Source organism: Sinocyclocheilus grahami, unplaced genomic scaffold (genome assembly GCF_001515645.1).
Source record: "Sinocyclocheilus grahami isolate Dianchi unplaced genomic scaffold, SAMN03320097.WGS_v1.1 scaffold2982.1, whole genome shotgun sequence".
Lineage (NCBI taxonomy): Eukaryota > Metazoa > Chordata > Actinopteri > Cypriniformes > Cyprinidae > Sinocyclocheilus > Sinocyclocheilus grahami.
In genome coordinates this window covers 24,124-28,745 of record NW_015508155.1, presented here as the reverse complement: position 1 = coordinate 28,745, position 4,622 = coordinate 24,124, and the positions used below count along the sequence as shown (strand labels likewise).

General features: G+C 36.0%; 1 protein-coding gene across 1 annotated transcript; it reads right to left on the bottom strand.

Annotated features, from left to right (window-relative positions):
* Nucleotides 1-211: 211 nt before the first annotated feature.
* On the bottom strand, nt 212-3,742 carry LOC107575892 (probable G-protein coupled receptor 83). Its single transcript, XM_016262208.1, has 3 exons — nt 3,515-3,742; nt 1,618-1,751; nt 212-796 (listed from the first exon to the last, which is right to left on the bottom strand). Exons 1-3 carry the CDS (start codon nt 3,740-3,742, stop codon nt 319-321), a joined length of 840 nt encoding a protein of 279 aa, XP_016117694.1. The 3' UTR covers nt 212-318.
* Nucleotides 3,743-4,622: the final 880 nt, after the last annotated feature.

Below are 4,622 nucleotides of genomic sequence, written 5' to 3'. Positions count from 1 at the left end.
ATATTTTTCATGTCTGTAATAAGGCAAGCATACACAGAGTTTCGATGTGACGCGCTCAAGTTCAGATCATACCGTGCTTATTTATGTAATCTCTTCCATGGCAACACGTTTTTTTTTCAAAGGACATGGGTTTAGGTGTCATTTTCACTAAAATGGAGAGGACTAAAGGAGAGCTGTGGATGGGATAAAAATTAGAAACCACTAGGTTGGGAGGTGAGAGAGATGATCTGCTACAGTGCTTTCTTATGTGAATATGCGTTTATAAAAACAACAGAATTTTAAAAGAAAAAATAGAACGGCAAAATCTTGGGAGCTTCCTTAGGCTTGCTGGATGGCATTTCCCTTGGCTATACGGCCAATTAGAGGCAGGGCTCTGAGTTCGGCACGGAAGCTGTGATTTAGCCAGCAGTATATAAAGGGGTTATAGCAGGTAGAGCTCATGGCCAGCCAGTGGAAGATGAAGTACAGGGCATTGTTAGCCTGGATCACTTTACTTGACAGCAGCACAATGTAACAGTTTAGAGGAAACCAGCAGACTGCAAACACGGCCACCACTGCAATTAGCATTTTCAAAGTTGTCTTCTTCCTTCTGCGATGAGCGGCCGATTGAGCCAGCGTGACATCACCGACAGCATTCCGGAACCAGACCTTCTTGGCAACCACAAGGTACGATAAGGAGATAATTGCTAAAGGCAATACATAGAGCAGGACAAAGGTGGCAAGATCCAGATACTTCCAGAAGAGATCGGAGGGATGTGGAAAGCTGGGCAGACATACCATCCGCACTCTGTTATTGCTAAAAGAGACAAGAAGAGAAATCTTTTAACATCACATTATTGTTAAAGTAATAGTTCACCCCAAAATTAAAATTTGCTGAACATTTACTCAACACTTAGGATTTCCAAAATAAGTTTGATTCTTCATCGGAAAAGAATTGGAGAAATTTAGCATTATATCACTCACCGGTGAATTCTCTGCAGCCAATGAGTGCCGTCAGAATGAGAGTTCAAACAGCTGATAAAAACATCACAATAATCCACATGACACCAGTCCGTTTTAAATCAATTCATGTCTTGTGAAGTAAAAGGCTGCATGTTTTAATTTAAATACCAGTCCATAATCCATAATAACGCTTGCTCTAGTGAAAAAGTCCATCTTTAAGGTGAGTACATTTTCAGCTAATTTTCATTTTAAAGAGGAAAAGCATGTTTTTTTTTAATTCATGTAAAATAATTTAAGAACCATGTTGAACTAAATTGCATTTAAAAGCTCAAAACTAGAAGGTACAATCAGGGGTGACAGATTAAATACAATGGGAGGCTTCACTAGACACAAAACTTATCTCTCTGAAGTTCTTATCTCTTTCTCTCTCTAGGCCTGACTGCAAAAACACTTCCAATGATTGAAAGGTATCCTGTCTTGAATGCTGATTTTTCAATATATTACAATTTAACAAGAGTTTCTTGTGCCCCTACACTGAGAACTAAATGTCCTTATTATAACGTTATAGCATTATCATTGTTTACATCCATTTAAATTGTCAAACCAATGTCTGTCATTTTTACTTGATTTTCATTTCCAACAAGAAAGAAAGAATAAAAAAGAAAAAGATCATACACAAATTCAAAGCGCAGCAGTTTCTGATAGATGGCATGAGGTAGAGAGAAGCAGGACCCCATGACCCAGACGACACCGATCCAGGCTATGCCCTGAAGCCGAGACATCCGCTGCTTCATTGGATGCATCACCACCTGATGGACAACAATAATAACCCATCATGATTTTACACTGGCACACACTGATTCACTAATTTTAAGGCGAGACACTGCAGGTGAATAGGGTAAAAAATAAAAATAAAAAATAGTTATCGCCTTACTTACCCAGCTGATTGATTACATTGATAATTGCAAACATTTTTTATTTACTTGTAATATTTACATGTTTTATAGTCATTGCACATAAATATAGAAATGTTTAGTAAATTTTAATCTAAAAGTATAGCGCCCTTGAATCCGCGCATGCGTGTTTGGACCCACACTTTGAATCAGAGAGGGACAGTTGGGTTTGTCATGGAGGTGACACATGGCTGAATTTTCTCGTGTTTAAGGTAAGTTTGCCTTTCTATTTGAGAATTCTGATTTGTAATACATTGGTCCGTGTGCATTTCTATAGTTTTGTTCTTGTTTACTTGACTCATTATACATTGACGTTCATCTTAATCACATAACCTCATTAAAGTTACCTTACATGCAGTCACAGTGAGTGATATTTCAGCGAAAATGTTTTCAATAATTTAGAGATTCACAAAACACTGTTTTTTTCGCGTAAAAACTTGAGCACAACTGGAAATTATGTCCTTTGAATTAAAATCTCACTGTAAAAAATGAATGGGTCTTGTAATTTTAATTTAAAAAATTAAGGTGATAATTAAAAATAATGTGTATATTTTCTTATTATTAAGTGTAATATTGAGAACTTTTCACTAATAGAACAAAGAGATTAGACAATGTTTTCCTCATATTTTTTAAGGAAAACTAAGCAGTATTGAGGCTTGAATTGAGGAACTGATTAAACTGAAAAAAATTAAGGAAAGAATGCTACCGCTACCTATTTATTTTAAGAGAATTAGCTCAATTTTGCAGTTTTATTTTGGCGGTGATTGTTAGTTCACAGCATGCTTTGCATATGGCTGGATATGGAGAGTAAATATTGAAATTAAGCACTTTATGTGTTTTTGAGTAAAGGGAAACATCTATTAATGTTTGATGTTCAGTTATATTTGACATTTGAAAGAGTTTCTGTTACGTTGTTTCTGTTGTTACCGTTGTGCAGAAGAGTAGAGCTTATGGTTATGGATAACTGCATGCCTCTTACTAAAATGAGACATGATGCTTTGTTCAATTAACAGTAGCTTTGCTAATGCTAGTGTAGTAAAGTTTTTCCTATTTGAGCTATTTAGCTGTGTACTGTCTTTTTACTGCATAAAATAACTCAGTCAAATACAAACAAAGCTTACTCTTCTTGATTCTCAGACTTTTGAGAATCAACTTAAAATAAATGAGCACATTCCACTAATAATATTAAAATAATTTTTGTCATAGATTAAATCATTTAGGAGATTTTACATGATTTATTCAGGTAGATTACCATTAAAAAAATCAAGCCTTAAAAACTACTCAAAAATATTATGTGTAATATTGTTACCTCTCTACTTTTACCTCTCTAAAAGTGGAGAGCTCATACTATTTTTTTACAGTGCAGTTACACATTAACTGTAGCACAATGACTTATACGTTTCATAGAAAATTACTAGTTTTTGTATTAATTGTATTGTTTAATGCATTTTGAATAAATTCCGGATGAGCGATTTACCCAATTACAATTGTCTAGTTTTAATGGCATAAAAAGTAACAAGAGTAAAACTTTAATAGCCTAACTGTATTTTAACAAAATAAAAATATAGTGCTTTCATATTTAAGTATAGCCTAAATAAATGAAGCTTGTAAACACTTACCAGTGTAAAAGGCGTGTTGAGGAGAGTTATAAGAATGTCAGCAATGGCTAAATTCATGATGAACAAACTTGTCACTGAGTGCATCCTTTTATTCTTAATAACAACGTGACAAACCACCACGTTTCCGAACAGCGAGATGATGATAATAACGGAATATGCGACGACGAGCAGCGCTCTGATGGTCGGTCTGTGGGATTCAGACTCGTAATTCGCTCCTCTGTCGTACATGGCGTCCAAAGAGAAATTAAAATACATGGAGAAATTCTGAAAGATATAAAACTGCGAAAATAAATCCAGGGAGGTGTTTCTGAATGTCATCGTAGGTTGCAGGTGCCGTGTCAAAAACACCAAAGCGCAGTTCTGATCTACTTCTGGAGAGTTTGGTGGCGTCTGAGTCAGCCTTCTGCGAGCCAAACACTGGAGCGCAGCGTCAAGTGAAGTGGATTGGACGATAGTCACAGTTATTAGTGATGCGTCTCAACCCCTGGCATGATCATAATCCCAGTCTTCGCTCTAGCCACCTCATACACACACAATATCCACACGCGCGCACCAGCACCACTTCTCAGCATTACGCGCCTTACTATTTCGTCACTGAAGGAGGTCACTTTTAAGATGTCAAAAAAGATGGAATCAAACTGTAATTAGGATATATGGTTCCAATACAAACTGCACTCATTCTAAAGGTCTTATTGTAGCCTATAACGTCAATACCACAATTTTTTTCGATTTGTCCTTCAAAATAATAATAATAATAATCAGACTCTTAAAATAGAAATAATATCAGGAACAATTTCTCCCATATTTTACAATCACTTAAATTAAGTGAAAATTAAGCTTAATTAAGATAATAAGCTTAAGCTATATTTTAAACTGTAAATGTGTCTAAATCATAACTGTACAACTGAAATTGTAGTTATGACTGATGTGTGGATATTGCCTTATACGTCAACAGAGGTGTGTGGCGCGTTGGGCATGGTTTTAGGTAAAGAAGCGAACGACTTTTATTTGGGCCTTTAGTCCTGAGAAAAAAAAGGCCCAGCAGAGGTTGTACTTCCTTCGCCAGCTGAGGAAGTTCAACCTGCCACAGGAGCTGCTGAAACAGTTC